Source organism: Microcebus murinus, chromosome 11 (assembly GCF_040939455.1).
Source record: "Microcebus murinus isolate Inina chromosome 11, M.murinus_Inina_mat1.0, whole genome shotgun sequence".
Taxonomy (NCBI): domain Eukaryota; kingdom Metazoa; phylum Chordata; class Mammalia; order Primates; family Cheirogaleidae; genus Microcebus; species Microcebus murinus.
In genome coordinates, this window is record NC_134114.1 from 46,610,352 (window position 1) to 46,630,255 (window position 19,904).

At 34.6% G+C, this 19,904-nt stretch overlaps 1 protein-coding gene across 1 annotated transcript in view; it reads right to left on the minus strand.

The window, feature by feature from the left end:
- Window positions 1–1,610: 1,610 nt before the first annotated feature.
- The window catches only part of SREK1IP1 (SREK1 interacting protein 1), a 38,297-nt gene continuing 20,003 nt past the window's right edge, over window positions 1,611–19,904 (minus strand). Inside the window, exons 3-5 of the mRNA XM_076008052.1 lie at window positions 18,137–18,280; window positions 7,802–7,874; window positions 1,611–4,751 (exon numbers count right to left, since the gene is read on the minus strand). Of these exons, the coding sequence (XP_075864167.1) occupies window positions 4,562–4,751; window positions 7,802–7,874; window positions 18,137–18,280 (407 nt within the window). The 3' untranslated portion in view covers window positions 1,611–4,561. The remainder of the gene's footprint in view (window positions 4,752–7,801; window positions 7,875–18,136; window positions 18,281–19,904) is intronic.

Sequence of the window (19,904 nt, forward strand, 5' to 3'; positions counted from 1 at the left end):
CTCAGAAAATTTGCTATCTTGATACATAGGAATTTACATATATAGGAATTTAATAATAATATTCCTATATGGCCTTGGGTGAAAATCTAGGTTGAGAAAGTTTAGCTAAGGCACTAGTACAGTTCTACTTTTGTTTCTCAAGGGCAAGGGCCATAAATGGCACAAGCAAGAAACTTGACTTAGGGCTAGCAAAAAGCATTTCCCCCACCCTACCCCTGCGAAGACTCCTCCCAACCTGTAGGAGAGGCATACTGGGGCCAGGCATGGCTAGATGCTTCATCATCATGGATTACTCCAATTCTCTGCTACTCTGAATATTCTTGGAGGAGTCGAGGAGATAATTGAGGTCAGAAGATCCTGGCCTTTGCATCAGGATTATTGTCACACTGGCATAAGAAACCATCTGTTCTTTCATGCCAACTGCCCTGGAAGTTTGAATAGCAGCACTAGGATCAGCTGGAGGCCTTGAGCCACTCCCTGCTGAGCTAGTGTATATATCACCAGCTTACCTGAGTAAGAGGACAGGGCTCATGAACAGACCAACTGGTATGTCTCTCTATAACTTGGAAGTAGTTGTACTTCACAGATTAAAACAAATATTAAAAGAAGCTTTATCAAAGTAACAGCACTGTCTGTACACTGAAAAATATATTTTAAATGATTTGGATCTAACAAATACTAAAATAGTGATAGAATTTAAGCCAATTTAAAATAATCTAAAAAACAAAACATTTCAAAGTATTTACATGTACGTATAATTCTGGAGATGGGTCTGAAAATACTGTAGATCTATGTAATTTTGGTAATAACTGGATCTTAGAAAAGTGAGTCTAGAAGAAAAATACAAATAGAGCGTAAAAGAATCACAATGCTTTCTATATGGTCTTCTAATGAAAACAATTTCATCTTTTAAAAATTGTGGGATTAATCAGATTATGAAATGGATGAAACCAAATCCGAATAGAAGTCATTTCCTTCCTTAAAACTCTTTCAAGGTGTCTCACTGCTTACAGATAAAAGTCCAAGCTCCCAAACATAGAACACAAGACTTCCTTCTCTTGTTCCTAAAGACCTAAATGGTAGCCTCAATTCTTACCACCTCCTGCCTTGCCTGTATGACATACTAGCAACACTAGATTCCTTGTAATTCTTGACACACACAACACGGCTTTTTCTATATGTGGTCTTTGTTCACAGTACCAAACTTCATCAGGAACTGCCATAACCACACCCTCATCCTCAATCAAAAGTCAATGCAGGCATTATTTTCTCTAGGTAGTCTCTTCTAATTTCTCTAGATTATGTTAGGTACCCCCGTGTTTCTATAAACCCACTTCAGGTCACTTATTGCACTTATTACATAATGTGTGCTCTACTGTTTCTCCTACCCACTAAACTGTGAACTCTTTCAGAGAAGCAAACATGTCTTATTTAACTCCGTATCCTCACGACACAGCACAGTGTTTGCCATGCTAGGTGCTCGATAAACATATGCTGAAGAAAGGACTCAAAGGCATTTTTATCAACATTATTAACTCTGCAGCCTCATTTACTACTGAAGGTGACCTAGAGTTATATAGTTTTAGATGAGTAGTAAATACAGACAAGTATAGTTGTTTAACTTCATTTATTGATGTTTTGGCCTCAGAGAACCAAAGATGTTAAGTGGAGATGTATTAAGTATGAAGAACTAGGGATACCTCTGAATAATATTAGCCAACAGATAATATGGAGAAAAGAAATGGGGAAATAGCATGAGGAATAGGTCCAGCAGCCTGAATACATCGTCTGAAAGTACTCAGGTAATCTAGTTACAGATACAAATCTAAATATAAATTGTTTCGTCTGGTGAAAATTATATACATTGAGTGGTAAGAATATGAACCAAATATCGATTATCCGCTTAAAGAAGTTGAATGTGTTTAACAGCTGTATTAATATACTGAATCTATTCTATTACAGAATGTTAGCTGCTTATCTATAATTTCTAAAATGAATGGTTGAATGTTACTAAAATATTGATAATCATACATACTAAAGACTAAAAGTGATCTCAGAGATAATCTTGTACAATATTTTATAGATGAAAGACACCAAGGCCCAGGGAATCTAAATGCCTTTGTGGAAGGTCATATAAGTAGTTAGAATGACCAGGACTTTTGGATTTTTACAATTTAGTTTTCTTTCTGCTGCATACTGCCTGAGTAAGAATTTCATTAATTTTCACCTAAAATTATTAGTCAGATTTGCATCCAATCTCAATAACAAGATCATTTCAGAATAAAATTACTTCAGTAAAAATAATTTTTATTCAGATGATATATTTCATAAACTATGCTAATATCTGGAAAATTTACTTAAGAATAATTCCAAGATTAATTTTTGAGGAAAAAATTACTAAGCACTAAAATCCTTTAATTCATGTACAATATTAGTTCATAAGGGCTGACTTTTACTCTTCTGAATTATTATTGTGTCACCATTCAGAAAACAAACTTAATGAACCAATTTATAATCTCTCCAATAACAGTAGTAAAACTTATCAATAACTCAATTAACTTTTTCTCTACAGTTACTATGTTTTTAACCATGTTACACCCCAAGGGATGAGGCCATCCCTTTGTATGTAGCATCTTCTAATCATTTTTAAAAATTTTACTTTAGTGTTTTTTTTTTAAGGCTAGTCAAGTGAAGCAGTGGGAGGGAAGAGCCACCACTGTATCCAGGACAGCCTCATTTAAAAAAAAAAAACAACACATTTTTTTTTACTTTTTTTCAAATCTTGATAACCAAGGAACTGAATTTTCATAAAATTAGCAGTAAAGGCAAAACAACCCTTAAAAACTTAATGGCTCTGTGTTGCTCTCCCCAACACCTGACTGAACTATTTAAACAAAAGAACTTATTTTTGAGTGGGCCAAAAAACTAAATTAGGCTACAAAATAGTTGAGTGTGAGAGCTTCCATATCTGCAATGCTAGAAAGCGGATGTGGGTGCAGCTTTCCTAGAATTTAAGCATGGGTGTTATAAGGCTCCCCAAGTCTTACTGACTACATGCCAGATAGGGTGCTAGGTGAAAGAAGAATCAGCAAACCTTTCTAGTCTGTGAGGTTAAGAGTACTTACCTGATTTCACCATCGAGAATTCACCTGCAGCCATATCTGTAGGTTACCCATTTCCAAATTCAGAAATGCACCACAGTGAGGTATTTGCAATCTTTGGTGCTATGCCATGATAATTGGTTAACTTTTGATGCTTCTACAACATAATAAGTATTTACCTTATTGGGCATAAGAGATACCTAAGTATTAAGCAAAGTAAGTAACACTGATCAAAGTGAAAATAAAAATATAAGAAACATTTATATGTACTAGTAGGTGTTTGAAATGCTTACTCATACAAAATGTTTATATAAAGGCTTTCATGATGCAATTCTCTGGCTCTTAAATTTTAAAAAGTTCAGAATAAAATTCTTAATTCTAAATTTTTGTTAGTTCTCCTGAGGTTTGTGACTGAAGTTAAAGAAACACCCCAAACTGGTTATTTATGAAACCATAAGTTCAGTGTGAAACTTGTTTCAAAACTATAAATTATTTCGGACTAAAAATTATGTGCTCACATTTATTAAAATTGTCCACATTACTCATAGGAACAAGCTTCATAAAATTTACATACTGACTGAATACAATAACAATCAGTTCTAATGAAGATGTAGCTGTCTTCCTAAATAAAAATTTCTGTGTTTGAGGTATCACTTTAAGACATGCCAATATGGCACAACCCAGGAGTCTATTCTATGCTAAAAATCCTGACCAATACAGCATCATCTCTGTAAGACTTACTAGTAGGCTGAACTATACTAGTCTCTCTAAATAAGAAATATTTGAATTGTTACAAAAACAAAGGGGGCAGATACAAGAAACTCTACATTTCAGAAAACAGTGAAACTTTGTTATAAATATTTTCATTATCATCTTCTTGCAGCCACCATTCACTGAAAAAGTCCTAGTCAAGACCAATAAAGCAGCTTCATCTTTTGATATTAAAAAAAGGCCTAGCAGTTTAAAAACAATAGTAAAGAATTTCACTATCTTTGAACATTACATTTTAGTATATAAAGCTATTAAATTTTTCAGTGTCAAGAGCAAAGCATTACCCCCTACCTACCCTCATCACTGGAAGGTGGACACCTGATTTAACAATACTTACTAACAGCTATGTAGATGACTTGTATTTACTGCAGTAATGCCATTTTACTATCAATTTAGGAAGTCATAACACTAGCCAAATACACAGAGACGAATGCCAAAAATGATATGTTTTGTATGTACACACACCTTGGGGCATGACTATCAAGTAATAAGACTGATTTAATACATTATAGTCATAGCACATTAAAGATATATTGCCAGAGGGATAATAGTCCCACATATGAAAAAATGTCTATATGGAAAAGGCTGTGATTTATTTTGCAAAGCAGAATATATAGCAAATTCCAAGGAAGGGCACATCATTTTTAAAAACAAATTTTTAAATTTAATGGCTTAGGCCAAAGTCTCAGTTACTTTTTGGAGAATTCCAAACTATTAGGGGTAGAAGAATGCTTTTCCTTTTTCCTCTTCTTTTTTTCCTTTTTGTGATGTTTTCCCTTTCTTGATTTACTCTTTTTTTCTTTTTTCTTTTCTTTCTTCGGATATTTTTGTTTCTTTTGTTTTGAAGTATCTTCTTCATTGGAACTGGATGAATAAGACCTATGGGCAATAATATATACTGACTGATAATTGCATTTATGACTGATAGGTAAATTTAAATGGGATTTGAAGTGCCTTAAATTCTTCTTTGAGTAAGGTGGGGGTATAAATATAAACTCAAAATATGCTTCATATATTTGTATTCCCTTAAAATACTGAATTCAGAATTTTTGCTGCTTCGTCACAGATCTATTATCTTTATTCTGCTCAACTTTAATAATGAGTTTTAAATTCAGTAAGGATGAAATTATTTTTCCGCGATTTTCAGTTTTTCATGTGGTCATACCCTTCAAAATCTTGCAAGGCAAACAAAGTGGCATTCACCAACCCTTATTATATACACAATTCAGTTGTGTATATAACTCGTTAGCATATTCTCTTAAGAGCCTTAAAAGGATGCAATTATATATTTATAAAAGGGCTATAATTATACCTTGGTAGAAATGAATGAAAGCTGAAAATTAGCAAAATAAAAGCACTTTTGTTAATTCTTTTGATTTTTCAAGTTAAAGTACTTGATCCCTTTAGCGGCAGAGTGATACAGATGAATACTTGCATTACAGAATACTTTTCATTAGTCACAAAAAGGATGCTTTTAAATGAATACTCCATATAAATGAATGAGGATGATTTATCATTGTAATTTTTAAAAATACTACTTTAATGCTAAATTGGAAAAAACCCTGAAGAATCCCTTCCTCTAATAGTTAAAAAAGAAGAAATAATTTAAAAACACACACACACACACACACAAACCCCATATAGAGGTGTATAACATTCTACCTATATCAAAATCCAAAATAAGTATTACGAGACAGAAACTGAGTTGATTTGAAATTTAAAAAAAGGCATCTGAATAGTTCACTAATCTAAATATTAGGAGTTAAAACCCAAGCTATGAAAACCCAAGACTAACATAAAGGAGATACATGAGACTACAGGGCTTCAAGGCTAGCTGTTTTGTGTTTACATATTGACTTGTGTGAATTTCTTGATTGCCTTCCTTATTTAGTGATTGAGTTTTCCCTTAATTATGTAATATTACATTCCTTTCTCGTCCTTGTCTGTCTACTTACTTAAACTTTTGATCATCTACTAAGCTTATTTTCTCATATATTCTCTTGCTTTCTCTTCAGCTGTTATTCTCAAATCTTGTCTGCTTTGCTGTTGTAAAGATCCTGCTTGACTTGACCTCTGGATTCTGATTGGAGCTTCATCTTTGCCCGCACCTTTTTTTTTGGCGTTTTGGTTCTAGATTCTTACTTTTAAGGCAAAATTTTAGCCTTTGGCATAGTAACAATATTAGTTGGCACACTCTGTGCTAAGTGTGCATAGAAAAGTTAATTTAATTCCAGGTTCTAAGGGTCTGTGAGGCTCAAGGTAAAGAGGGCTGAATAAATAATCTGTACTATAAAACAAATATACAGATGTTTCTTGACTTACGATGGTGTTATGCCCCAATAAATCCATTGTAAGTTGAAAATATCCTAGGTTGAAAATGCATTTGATATACTTACTGAACATCATAGCTTAGCCTAGCCCATCTTAAACATGCTCAGAACATTAGCCCACAGTTGGGCAAAATCATCTAACACAAAGCATATTCTATATTAAATACTTATCTCATGTAATTTATTGAATACTGTACTTAAAGTTGAAAATACAATGGTTGTATGGGTACTTGAAGTATGACTTCTACTGAATGTGTATCACTTTTGCACTATTGTAAAAGTCAAACCATTGTAAATTCCGGACCATCTGTATTAGAATTTGGAAGATAATATAATTTCATGTTTCCTATAAACAATCCACCTTGCTGTGTTAGCACAAATAATTTAACAATATACTAATCAGAAATTCTGAGTTCTACATTCCTATTAGTTTTTATATTTAAAGATTATTAAACTCCCAACACTTGAAAGTGAGCTAACTTTTCCAATTTGTAAGATATCTTTTTTTTTTTTTTTTTTTTTTGAGACAGAGTCTCACTTTGTTGCCCAGGCTAGAGTGAGTGCCGTGGCGTCAGCCTAGCTCACAGCAACCTCAAGCACCTGGACTCAAGCAATCCTACTGCCTCAGCCTCCTGAGTAGCTGGGACTACAGGCACGTGCCACCATGCCCGGCTAATTTTTTCTACATGTATTAGTTGGCCAATTAATTTGTTTCTATTTATAGTAGAGACAGGTCTTGCTCTTGCTCAGGCTGGTTTCGGAACTCCTGACCTTGAGCAATCCTTCCGCCTTGGCCTTCCAGTGTGCTAGGATCACAGGTGTGAGCCACCGCGCCTGGCCCAAGATATCTGAAGTGTTAAAATGTATTAAATATTTTATAAAGACTACAAAGAGACAAATCCAATTTATAGAAACTACTCTGTGAGAGAACTAGGTCCAAACCAGATATAATTATGGTCAAGTGCCTTAAAAAATGGCTATATATGCATATTCATTCTAATATAAATGAAATTGTACTCATTTAACTAGAGAAGAAGTAGCCTCTTACTACTTTTGATTAATTTCTTCTACCAGTTAGCTGTTAAAAGAGTTAATAGTAAAAATTCACAGGTGGCTGATGAGGCTTCTGAAAGACCTGAAGGAGTTTTTAGCATGAAAGTTCTATTAAATTCTATTACTAAATTAATTTCTTAGCCATGGTAATGATATTATTATGAGAATGAAAATATTTAAGCTTCAACTTTGTATACTCGAGGACAAATACATGTGAAGAGTTTAGATTTATATCCGATTAAAAGCTTTTGTTCTAAAACTAAAAAATCTAGAATACTAATACAATACATTAAAAAAGGGGGAAGGCTGTTATTTATTTATACCTTGATTTTCTCCAAAAGGAAAATTTAAGGTGGATAAAGATTAACTTTGCTTTTGATTCCCAACATGAAGGTCTTTGTCAATTTACTGAAACCACTGTACATCTAATTCCCATTAAGAAAAAATATTAAATTAACTAGACTACACATGAAAAATGAAATTTTGTAATACTTTCTTGACTCATAGTCCTTCTTTATTTTTTTTAAAAAATGTTGTTAAAAATACCTTTTCCTTTTTTTTTTCAATTTGATTTTCTCTTTGCTTTTTTCTTTTTTCTTCTCCTCTTCTTCATTTATTCCTGTGGGGCAAGGGTAAAAGGGAAAAATCAGGTCACCATGGGTATATATACTAATATGGTATGTACACATTTTTAAATTTTAGTTGTTAGTTGGTGAATTTCACTGGTTAGGGAATTTCAGTTCTCTTTTAACAATTTTCCCCTCTCAATTATTTTTATTTATTAAAAGGGTTATGGCTGAGCTGTGGCTCACGCCAGTAATCCTAGCACTCTGGGAGGCCAAGGCGGGAGGATTGCTCAAGGTCAGGAGTTTGAAACCAGCCTGAGCAAGAGTGAGACCCCATCTCTACTAAAAATAGAAAGAAATTAATTGGCCAACTAAAAATACATAGAAAAAAATGAGCCGGGCATGGTGGTGCATGCCTGTACTCCCAGCTACTCGGGAGGCTGAGGCAGTAGGATTGCTTGAGCCCAGGAGTTTGAGGTTGCTGTGAGCTAGGCTGATGCCACAGCACTCTAGCCTGGGCAACAAAGCAAGACTCTGTCTAAAAAAATAAAAAATAAAAAGTAAAAGGCTTATGAAAGTCTTACATGGTTTTTACAAAAATTTCAAATAATACTAACTACATCAAGTAAAAAAATGCAAGTGCCCCACTTCTAATTCCTATAGCAAATCAATGTCAACAGTTTCATGAGTACTGTCCAGGCTTTAAAAAGCAAAACACCAAAACAGTGGTGCATAGTTTTTACATTTTCTTTTGCAACAAAATTAGGATCATGCAATACATACTATTCTCTAACTTGTTTTTTAAGACATAATTTGGTGTGTATTCTTCTAGGCTTTCTCTATATCATATCAAATACACACACATTTACTCACATATATAATGTTGCTTAACAATTTCAAGTTTTTCACCTTTGAAAAATGTAACACATATGTTTTGCAACTTATTTCTTGCCCTTAACACAGCAGATATTTCCCTTTGTCATTAAACATAGATCAGTATCATTATTAAACACAGAATAATGTTCCCATGAACTATATTTATCCATTTCTATTTTCATTCTTAGAAACAATAAATAATATTTTTTATACATATATCTTTGCACATATGAGAAGTATTTCTGGGTGACAGAACTTATCTACATATATTTAAAGTAAAATTATTCTACTTAATTTTTTTATTTGAATTTAATAGAAGAAAATAAAATTGAAATACCATTTAAAAAATAGCTCTTCCACAGAAAGACTGCTTCTTAAAAGAGCTTTCTAAAGTTAAGAAAAAAGATTATAAAAAACAAAGAGGTTGGAGCTATTTTTTAATATGTTTCAAATCCAGATGGTATCAAGTGATTCCCTGCTTTATATAAAAGATGGAAAAATTACCCTTTGTACTTTTCGTTTAACACTAAACTTCCCAATTTTTAGATTTAATTATTTTCACATTGTCAAGGTTTTAAACATTTATGTAAAATCCATATGTATATGTATATACCTAATCTATATATTTTCTAATTATAAAAGCAATGTACATTCAATGTAGAGATTTTGTGAGTTTCAGAAAAAAAGTATAAATAAGAGAATTAAAATCTTGTTATCAGGAGTTCCTTTTAGTAGCCAGGAAGCCCTGAGGTCATCGGGCAAGGTAGAGAATACAGAGGTCAGTTGTCTCATAGACTCTTCGGAGATTTTATTGACCATACTTTCCATTTAACAAATATTTACCAAATGCCATGTGCCAGGTACTGTGCAGGTACTGAGTCTGTGCTGTACATGGTCCTTGCTCTCACAGAGCTTATAGCTAAACAGTGACAAAGAAAATAGGCAAACAAAGCTAGTAGTCTACATGAAGAGCAAGGATGATGCATGTCAGAAAGATGAAATAGGTGTCAAGGCTCCAAGGAAAAAAGAGCTTGGTGTGTTCTAGGAACTAAGAAAAGGCTGTTGAAGATAGAAGGCGGAGGGACAACTCCGAATGAGAATGAATGAATATGAATGAGAATGGATGAACAATATAGTAAGTAAAAGAGAATGCCTTGAGATGAGGGGCCAGAAATATAAGCAGGCACCTGATTATTCAAGACCTTGAAGGCAACAGTAAAAATTTTGCATTTTAACTGAGATGGTCTGTGTCACTAGCAGACTTACATGGTAAATAGACTGGAAAGGGCTAAGAGACTAATTAGAAAGTTACTAGAGTAGTCCAGGCTGGAGATAACGGTGTCCTGAAAAAAGGCAGTAATAGTGAACCTGCTGTGTGTGTGGGAAGGATGATGAAAAGAAAATGATGGAAAGAGAAATCAAAGATGACCCTAGGTTTTTAGCAGTGTCATTTAATAAAATGTTGATTAATGGGGAGGGGGTCAGAGCCTGGGGGACAATTGAAGGTGGGGAATGAAGGGTTCAGTTGTAGGAATTTGAGGTCTAACAGATCTGTTTGACATCCAAGAAGGTAAGCAGGCGGTTTGATATCTGATTCTGAAGCTTAGAGGGTTAATCTGGAGACACACATTTATCAGACAGTATTTAGGGCTCTTGGGAATAAATGCAATCACTTAGTAAGAGAATGCAGAGAGAAAAATAAAGGGAATCAAGCCAGGAAGCTCGTCTATATCACAAGGAACTCCAACATTTATAGGTGGAGAAGAGGAAGGGGAGGAGCCATCAAAAAAGACTGAGAAAGAAAGGCCAAAGGTTTGGAAGAACATCAGGAGAACCAAGAAGTAGGAGTTGTAAAGGAGGGAGGGCCACCTATCTAATAGTACCTAAAGGCCAAGTAGGATGTGAATATAAAAATGTCAAATAGATCTAGCAAAAAGGAAGTCATTAAGGACCTTACAAATGAACTGAAAATCAAAAGTAAAAAAGTAGAGACAGCAAGAATAAATAACTTCTATGAGAAGTTTAGCTATGAATCAGCAGAGAAATGGGTTGTTAATTAGAGGAATGCAAGTATGCACAGGATCTAGGGAAGGAAGATGGGAGAAACTAGAAAAAAAATTTGGTGTTGTGATGATATAGAGGGGATAAATGAAGGAATGAAATTCTTTAAGAAAATAATTCATTGCATACATGGTAGGACAGGCCTTTGGAAGGAGAGACAGTCCCTCCATTTTAACTGAAGGGAAGAAAAAGTAGATCGACATACATGAAAACTTAGTTTTATTTAGTGATTTGGAAGCTGAGAGTGCTCCAATTTAGTGTCTTCTATTTTCTCAATGAAGGAGAAAGTCATTAGCTGGAGGAGGAAGGGAGAAGTGGGGTGTTTGAAAATTGAGAGAAAGGTATAAAATAAATGTGGGAGTGACCTTATACCTGAATAAATGCATGCTGAGACTGGGAATCATGAATTCATAGTGACACTAATCTGCCTAGCTTTTCTTTACCCTTGTTTTGCTGCAAGGGGGTTAGCACAGAGAAGGCAAACAAACCGTTCATCTGCATTTGGGATTTGCCAGGTGAGGGTGAAAAACAAAGAGAGAGCAAGAGAGTTAAAGGTATTTGCAAGACAGTAATTAAAATAACTATGATTTTGTCAAAACTAGATAAGGAGAAGACTGACTGAAAGTGGTGGGGTCAATAGCGTAGTTGTTATTTAAATAAAATGGAAAGATAAGAAGTTGGGGTAAGAGAGTAAAGTATTTGACTTATCAATTTTGGAAGCTGTGCACAAGGTCCAACGTGCAATTATGGAAATGTGTGGCTGAGGTTGAGAGAGTGAAAAGATCATTTTCAATGAGAAGGTAAAGAAGATGAGCTGCGGTGTTGGGCAGGTAATCCACAGGTCATCTAAGAAAGTTTCTAAGAATTATGAGAGGACTTGAGATGAAAAGGAAGGCATCTTCAAATAGAGAGCAAGGGCCTCTAAGATAAGACAAAGACAACAAAAATGAGAAGAGGTACAAAAGCCAATGACAGGAGCCTCAAAGGTGCATTTTGTTTTCAAAGGTGATGAAGACACTATGTTGATGACATCTTCAACATATGAAGATATATGTGAGAGTTATTAATCAGTGAGAAGTGCTCTGTAGATTAGAGAACTAAAAATGTGATTGAGAAAAAGAAAGAAAAAAGTGGCCAGACCAAAGATAAGATGTATTAAGAAGGAAAACAATCACAAATTTCATGAACTATTTTTAATGCCTTCCAGCTCTCAGTTACCCCTCCTTTCTTACTGGGTTGGGTGCTGAACACTTCTTTATTGAGTGCTACCAGCTAAAGGTGTCAATGGCTGGTCTAGTAAGTTGGAAAAAAATGATAAAGGGCAAAGTAAAGAAAAACAGGACAGGGGAATAAAGAAAGCAGTTTTAAAATCACATCAAATGACAATGTATAGCTGGAGACTCAGAAATTACACAAATAAGCATCACAGGCTACTTATCTCTATTTCTGGTATCTGGATTTTATTTATCCACCACGCCAACAGCTATTTAGGAAATTGGTCAGTGCCATTTGTCTCCTAAAACTCTCTCCATTATGAGAGAAGTACTAAAACAATGTAAGTGGTGGAAAGCTGGGAGAGATCCTATGCAATTTAAGCAGAATGAATAATATGATTTTTGAAGCCCACCTATTTCAATTACATGCAGTCCTTGGGAATGAGCAGACATTCTATCAGCTCAGGTGACTTCTGTTAGGGATGCAAAGAATAGGGTGCCTGAGACTTGTAAGGGGAAGGTCAAGACAATATGTATGTCAGAGACTATTCATCACCATCAAAGCCAAGGCATTGGTCTTTTGTTCCAGTCTAAGTCTTCTTTTTATTTCTTGTCCTTTCAAATTAGCTTCTATTACTCAATTCTGAGTTTTATTACTAGAGGAGATGTACACACTTGCATTAAGAAAATACTGCTTATCTGTTTTAAAACTATTTGTGTATTTATCGTGAGAAATGGGTTTGAGTGTGCACAAGCGACAGCACAGACAGTAGCTCTGCAGTTAAGGCACACCTGCATCTGCATCTGGCCTTGATGTACTGGCTGTGAGAATTTAGGCAAGTTTGAAACTTAAGTTTAGGTTTCCTCATCAGTAAACAGGGAATAGAAAATATTAACTTTATCAAGTTGTGAGGATAAAAGAAATCAAGGTATAAAGTACCTAGTGTTATTTTGTCATGGAGGGAAGAACACAAATTCCTTGCTACTGGCTTTTAATGTTTAATAGAACTTGTGCAGGTTTCTTTTGAACTTAGAGATATAAATCAAAACAAAAAAAGCTGAAAGAAATACAAAGCACAAGGGGTATTCTTAAGTAGCTCCTTTTGTGTAGATGGTCATAAGTCTTAAGATAGGTTTGACTGTTTAAGCTACCTTTGTTGTCATAGTATCCTTTAGTTAACTGTAATGCTAAAGGTCCCCCCCCTATAAAAAGTACTGTGCATGCTAAACCTGTATCATATGTAAACATGTGATAACATGGAAAGAGAGCTCTGTGTCACTTGCTAAAAGGAATTTAAGGCTCCACAAACAGGCAGGCAGTGAGCAGCTTACTCTTCAAAGAACTCCTGCCACTGCCCAGGAGTGAGTGCCCAGAAGATTCCTCTCTTGAATGGGAATAAGAGCCCTGTGTGAGTAACCTCTAATAAACTCATCTAACTTGTCAAGCTGGATTGGTCTGGGTCATTTCTTTGGTCTCTTGGCACCATCTCAGTTTGGAGGGTGTTTTTTCTATACCCTCCAGGGATTTTCTCAAAATAGGCATATGGTAAGTTCTCAGTCAGTGGCAAGCATTATTACCATTTTTTAAAACAGCTATATTGAGATATAACTGCCATATAATAAACTGCATATATTTAAAGTCTACAATTTGATAAATTTCCCACACAAATACACATGCACAATAACCACAATCAAGATATAAACATATCCTTCACTCCCTAGATTTTGTACCACTTTGTAATCCCTTCCTACCACCCCTCCTGCTTCCAGGCAACCAGTGAATTGTTTCTGTCACTGCAGATCCATTATATGGATATACAGTCATCATCCTTCAGTATCCTGGGGAATTGGTTCCAGGATTCCTCCACAGACACCAAAATCCAGGTGCTCAAGTCCCTTATCTGCAGTCCTCAATCCCCAGGCCAAAGACTGGTATTGGTCAGTCGCCTGTTAGGAACCAGCAGGAGAGTGGCAGGTAAGCCAGAGAAGCTTCATCTATATTTGCAGCTACTCCCCATCCCTGGCATCACTGCCTGAGTTCCACCCTCCCCCCCCTCCATCTGTGGAAAAATTGTCTTCCATGAAACCAGTTCCTGGTGTCAAAAGGTTAGGGACCACTGCTTAATATAAAATGGCCTAGCATTTATATATAACCTATGCATATCCTCCCATATACTTTAAACCATCTCTAGGCTACTTATGTAAATATTATGTAAGTAGGTGTTACAATGTACTGGTTTTTATTTGTATTATTTTTTATTGTTGTACTGTTTGTTTTTAAGAGACAGGACCTTGCTCTGTTGCCCAGGCTGGAGTGCAGTGGTGTGATCACAGCTCACTGCAACTTCCAACTTCCCAGCTCAATCAGTCCTCTTGCCTTAGTCTCCTGAGTGGGTGGGATTACAGGCATGTGGCACCACACCTGGTGGCTTTCTTTCTTTTTTTTTTTTTTGTAGAGACAAGGTCTTGCTATATTGCCCAAACTGGTCTTGAACTCCTCGCCTCAAGTAATCCTCCTACCTCAGCCTCCCAAAGTGCTGGGATTACAGGTGTGAGCCACTGCACCTGTATTGTTATTATTTACTTATTTTAAAAAATATTATCCATGGTTGGTTGAATCCACAGACGTGGATTCTGTAGATTCAGAGGGCTGAATGTACCACAATTTGTTGATCCATGAACCTCTTGAAGACATCTAGGTTTTTTGGTTTTTTTTTTAGTTTTAGTTTTTGGCTATTATAAACAAAGCCGCTGTGAATATCTGTGTACAGGTTTTCCTATGGATATATGCTTTTTTTCTCTTGGCAAAATATCTAGGAGTAGAACTGGGCCATATCATAAGTGTATGTTTAATTTTTGAAGAAACCATCAACTGTCTTCGAAAGTGGTTATATCATATTAAATTCCTAGCAGTGATTGAGAGTTCTAGTTCTTCTACATCTTGCAAATGACTGGTATGTTTAACATTGTAAATTTCAGACATTCTAATAGGTGCAGAGTAGTATCTCAGGATGGTTATAATTTGCATTTCCCCAATTAAAATGATGTTGAACATCTTTTTATGTTCTTGTCTTTGGTATATTATTGTTAGTAAAATGTCCAAATCTTCTACTCATTTTATTTATTATTTACTTGGAAATTACTTTCATTAGAATTAAGTAAAATATAACTTTTGTACTTAGTTTGTTATTTTTCAAGCAATTTGTCCATTTTATCTAAGTGATTTAATTTACTGGCATGAAGTTGTTCATTATATCACCTTATCCCTTTTATAGCCATATAACCTGTAGTGTTGTCAATTCTCTATTGGTAATTTATGACTTTTTAAAATGTGTTCAGTGTCAGTTTAAATAGTGATTTTTCAATTTATGGATCTTCTCAAAGAACCAGCTTTTGCTTTGATGGATTTTCAATTTTCTGTATTTTCGGGTTTCCATTTCATTGACGTTACATCTAATCTTTATTATTCCCTTTCTTCTTCCTTTCAGTTTCATTTGTTCTTTTTTTCTTCTTTTCTTTTTTCTTTTTTTGGTCTAGTTTGTTAAGGAGGAAACTGAAGTCATTGATTTCTTCTTCTTTTCTAATACATGTATCAGTGCTATAAATTTGCCTCTTAAGTACTGATTTAGGGACATCCCACCAATGCATTTTTATTTAGTTCAAAATACTTACTAATTTCCTTTTGCTTTTTCTCTTTGACCCAATACCTTATTAAGTTATTAAATTTTTTTTATTTATTTTTTTTTCCCCACTCATTTCCTGGGACACCAATAGATTATTTAGAGGTATGCTAAATTACAAACATTTAGGAATTTTGCAGGTAGTTTTCTGCTATCGATTGCTAACTTAATTTCCTTGTGGTTACAGAATATACTTCAGAATATACATTGTATGGCTTGAATCCCTTAAAATTTATTGAGACTTACCTTATGGTACAGAATAAGGTCCATTTCTCTCTCTTCCCTTTCTTTCATCTCTATATTTCATAACAGCCAAGTAACTAATTGCATAAATACATCAAAAATCCTTTGTTTTCCCCTGGCTATTTTTGTTCTATCACTAAAATAGAAAAAACCTATTATATTTAACATATTAACTGCCATGTGAGTTGTATTTAACTCATACTGGTTTTGGGCCTGGGGCCTCGTGAAGCCTCTTAATTCATGAGGTTGGTTCGTGAAAATCTTACTTGTTGATGTTTTTATTGATACAATTAATACTGCCAATTTAATTGCATATAACTCATGCACAGAAAATAATAAAAAATAACAAATTTTTCATTAAATTAGAAAGGATCATTTTGTTTTTGAAGTTTTTATTCTATTTTCGTAATAAAACACCATGGCCCCAAGGAAAAAAATTTTTTTTCTAGTGTGGCAGTCTATGTGTTAAGATGTTGTTACTAAAGAGTTCTACCTCTAAGGACCAAGGAAGGGTTTAAGGAGTCTCCAGGACTATGTGAAAGATGTGAGATGGAGAACTCACACTCAACAGGTTAGTGTTTTATATCTTCAGAGATTCTTAGCAATTATCAGAAAGTGATCAATGAAACTAAGAACCACAACCTCTACACTACATTTGTCCATATACTCAGGAACCAATCTATTGTTTACTTGGGTTGGGGGGTGATCAGGTTTTCTTTACGTGACCATGAAATAAAAAAGAAACCCTTTTATAGTATGTTATTATTAGAATTTGCATTAGATACTGAAATGAGTACTGTTCTGAGAGTCATAATTCTTGGAAACAAATTCTTAACCTTTAAGTGACCATGGGCAAGAATATATCTTTTTAAGGGTGAAAAAAATGGCTAGATTGAGTTAGCCATTCTTGATGTGAGGTTGGAAAGCTGATTCTAAGAAGGAAGCTTTACAAACTACTCCCCATCTTATATAATAAGTCTTGTTTGTCCTCTTTGGGATTCTGTCCCTCTTTTGCCTTTTCAGCTTGTTCTAGCACCTTACATTTGACTTCTTCATTTACCTTAATTGGATATAACATGGAAATCTTAATTTTTTTAAAAAAAGTTAATTGTTTAATGTTCTCTGACAATCTAAAATAAAATGAGTTTAACTTCTCATCCTATGCCTAACACCATATTCAAATAAGTTGCATTTTGTTTCTGTGTGATATCTAATATGGCATTTGGTAGTTTACAAAGTATTTTGACTTAGCCATCACATTTTTTCCCTGAAATCCCTATTGCAAGGAAGAGCCATTTTATTCCCAAGATGGGAAAGAAATAGATAAACTGTAGGTCTGTAATCTATTCTCTCTCTAGGGGAGAGGAGGATACCCCCAGGAAAGAAAGCAGGTAACCTGGGCAAAGCTCTTTGAAATACACTAATAACAGACATCCTGGAAACAAATAAATAATATCTGTTAGCCAGAGAATCCTTATTTATGGAATGCTTGTAGCAGGCTGTAACTGGGTTGTTTAAAATTGTCATGATAAACAAACTTAGAATCTAAGGATTTACAGGGCATGGTGCCCAGGAAAATGTAACTATCTGGATATAAAATGGAGATGTCTCATGACCAAATCAACTTTCTTTTGTGTAAGTAATACACAAACTTCTTACGTTAATCTTGACCAGAGTGGATTCTGAAGTAGAAAGAAAATACCTGGGGAGTATTGTTGTATTGGCAGTTCCACAACTCTCTCTGCTTTGTCAATGCCTCATGATTATTTGTATACTTGAAATTATTAGTAAAGCTTGATACTGGCTAAGATCTCTGATCTGGTGAGTATGATTTGACAATCTAATCTTTTGTGTTATCCCATGACGCGGCTGAGGTTCAGAGTGGTTAAGTGACATGGTGAAAGTCACATGCTAAAACAAATTGGCCAAATAGGGTGAGAAACCAAGTCTTACATCAAACTCTTTGCACTGGCACATCCTACTGTGATGAGAAAAAAAACAACAAAAAGCCCCAAACATGGAAGACTTGCCTCCTGGCTCTATCATTGATTAGCTGTTTGGTCTTAGGTAAGTGACTTAAAGCATTGAAGCCTATTTCGTTACCTATGCAGTAGCTCTTACATAAAATACAAAAGATATCTATCTTAGTGATATCTTTCGATAAGCATGACAGACTAAGCTGTCATTTAGCTTAACATTTAGAAACATTTCAAAAGAATGGAGAAAAAAAGTATTGCTTACTTTTTTCCTGTAATGCCTGAAATTTATTCAGTTCTTCATTCTCTTCATCACTATCTTCACTGCTTGTACTGCTGACATCCAAAACTATGTCCCTTTTGGGGTCTACTCGGAGAAAATTGCGGCATTCAAAAGTCAAGTGACCAGCTAAGTAAAACAAACAAACAAAATGGGAATGATAAAACGATCAATACATTATGTATGTTTTGTATATTTTGTTGCCTTCTGGTTAGCAGCAAATTACAATTTTAATAATGTAAAAAGTTTTAACTTTTATTCAGTTGGTGGTAGTTATTTTCTCTATATTTTTCCCTGAATGCAATACTCAGAGAGAACTATTTCCCTTCTTCATCAGAACTTCTAATTCAATACGCATTTTTGGAGCCATTTCTTATGGATTTCAAAGTATTACATTTCTGTATTTTCCCTTTCTAAAAATATGGTAATATTTTTAAAACTAAGTAACTCAAAAATAAGCCCTCATACTTTGGATTTTATATCTTATTCTTTTCCTGTGCCTTTTTCCTCCCAGTTTGACTACTGTACTCATACAATCATATAGTTGTCATCTAATTAAAGTTGCCATAATAATGTACAAGCATTAATATAACTGAATCTGCTTTTCTAAATGACACCTACAAATTTAATTCTGGCATAATTCTAAGACTCTCCCTGTAAGAAAATTGCAATAGTTATTAATCTACTGCATGATATAATTTTTTAGAAAGTCAAGTATCATAACACCAGAAAAGTGTAGGAAATAATATAACCAATATCCAAATACCTATCACCCCTACGTTAACATTTTGTCTATTCACTTTCAATTCTTTTAAGGTAAAAGCTCTCTTTCATATGCACATGCACAACCACACACACACAAAGTTGGAAAGCTTGTACCACCTGTTGAAACCCTGCCTTAATGCCATTCTATTTTTTCCATCCTCAGAAGTAACTACACTAAAGTTGGTGTCTACCTCTCTCAAACAACATATCGTAGTATGTACTTTAAAAAAAAAATCTGAATTGACTGGGCGTGGTGGCTCACGCCTGTAATCCTAGCACTCTGGGAGGCGAAGACGGGAAGATCGCTCAAGGTCAGGAGTTTGAAACCAGCCTGGGCAAGACTGAGATCTCATCTCTATTAAAAATAGAAAGAAATTAATTGGCCAACTAAAAATATATAGAAAAAATTAGCCGGGCATAGTGGTGCATGCCCGTAGTCCTAGCTACTCGGGAGGCTGAGGCAGGAGGACAGCACTCTCACCAAGGCAACAGAGTGAGACTCTATCTCAAAAACAACAACAACAAAAAAAAAAAACCCTGAATTATACATACTACTATTATCATTCTACACCTGGTTTCTGCCACTCAATATTTTTTTGTGTTTTATCTATGTTAACATAAGTAGGTGTAACTTTTACATTTTATCTAATGAATAATGTTCCACTGTATAAAAATCATATTTATTTATACTATTACTGCTAGAAATTTAGGTTGCTTCCAGCAGTTTGCTATTATAAACAACGCTGAAATGAGCAAGGTAGCTTTCAAATTTACTTGACCGAGACTGAAACAATGGTAAAAAATAACGATGTAGCCAAGTGTACTCATACACATATTCTTAGATAAATATACCTTAACACACAAATATTGAAACAAAAGTTACATGCAGCAGAACTTTCAATGTTCTAAAAAACCAATGCTGACAGTAACCAAATATTAATAATAATTTACTCTATGACGCACTAATTATTCACTACAACTCTTGTGT